Source organism: Sinocyclocheilus grahami, unplaced genomic scaffold (genome assembly GCF_001515645.1).
Source record: "Sinocyclocheilus grahami isolate Dianchi unplaced genomic scaffold, SAMN03320097.WGS_v1.1 scaffold40225.1, whole genome shotgun sequence".
Taxonomy (NCBI): domain Eukaryota; kingdom Metazoa; phylum Chordata; class Actinopteri; order Cypriniformes; family Cyprinidae; genus Sinocyclocheilus; species Sinocyclocheilus grahami.
Window position 1 is genome coordinate 1 of NW_015523691.1, and position 1,250 is coordinate 1,250.

General features: G+C 42.6%; 1 protein-coding gene across 1 annotated transcript; it reads left to right on the top strand.

Moving 5' to 3' along the window:
* Positions 1-502: 502 nt before the first annotated feature.
* On the top strand, positions 503-941 carry LOC107580694 (histone H2B). The gene has a single exon (XM_016266356.1). The coding sequence runs from the start codon at positions 537-539 to the stop codon at positions 909-911; it is 375 nt and encodes a 124-aa protein (XP_016121842.1). The 5' UTR covers positions 503-536; the 3' UTR covers positions 912-941.
* The last annotated feature ends 309 nt before the right edge of the window (positions 942-1,250 follow it).

Here is a 1,250-nt window from a genome sequence, read left to right on the forward strand (position 1 = left end):
ACAAAGAACACGTTTCTGAATAATATAATACATAACTTTAGTTTGTTTATACTAGTTGAGTTTAAGCTAACTATTCTCATTACTGGTATTCTGTAGTTTCTAGTGTTGGTGGTCGTGTTGTTCAAACGTAATGCAATCCAACTTTTGAAGGAATAAGCGCTGCTCTATAATCGAGATGCAGATATCAGCGGAACTGAATATTTTTCTTATTCTAATTATACGCGGAAATAATCATTAGCTCTTTCGTTATTGTATTATATTTCGGTGCAAAACCTGAAAAATGCGGGGAAATCAGACAAAGGAACAGAAACGGGTGGGGGATGGTAGATGTACAGCATGAGGTGATGGGCGGGATTAACTTTTCAAAGCCTCTGATTGGCTTTAATGTGGCCAATGAAATCACTCTGTGGGTCTGTGAAAGCACGCAATCAGAAGCGTCCATATCTCTTTGCCAATTAGCATAGATTAGTGAATAAGTGCCTCTGTCTCGCTCAGACTAATAATTGTCTCGTGAGATTTGATCACGCAGCAGCATCATGCCTGAACCAGCGAAGTCCGCGCCCAAGAAGGGCTCCAAGAAGGCCGTCACTAAGACCGCAGCGAAGGGAGGAAAGAAGCGCAGAAAGTCCAGGAAGGAGAGCTACGCTATCTACGTGTACAAAGTGCTGAAGCAGGTTCATCCTGACACCGGGATCTCCTCCAAGGCGATGGGCATCATGAACTCTTTCGTTAACGACATCTTCGAGCGCATCGCCGGTGAGTCGTCTCGTCTCGCTCACTACAACAAGCGCTCCACCATCACCTCGAGAGAGATCCAGACCGCCGTGCGTCTGCTGCTGCCCGGAGAGCTGGCCAAACACGCCGTGTCTGAGGGCACCAAGGCCGTCACCAAGTACACCAGCTCCAAGTAGAGTTCCGCTCCAGCTCTCTCACAAAGGCTCTTTTAAGAGCCACCCACCTTCTCGTTCAAAGAGTTCCTAATGTTGTAAATATTTTTACTACATTACTGTTGTTTACTTTACTGGTTTGCATTCTATCTTGCATATGCCTTGTGCTTTATATATATATAATTTTTTTTTTTTTTTACATTTAACTTATTTGTTTAGTTGTATTTTGTATTTAATCTGTATTTGTGTTATTAGTATGCACCCAAGGGTCTGAGTAACGCAATTTCAATTCTCTGTGTTATTGTGATGCATTTATTTTTTTTCTCCACCCTATCACTCTTTACTGTTACACAACTTTCTGCT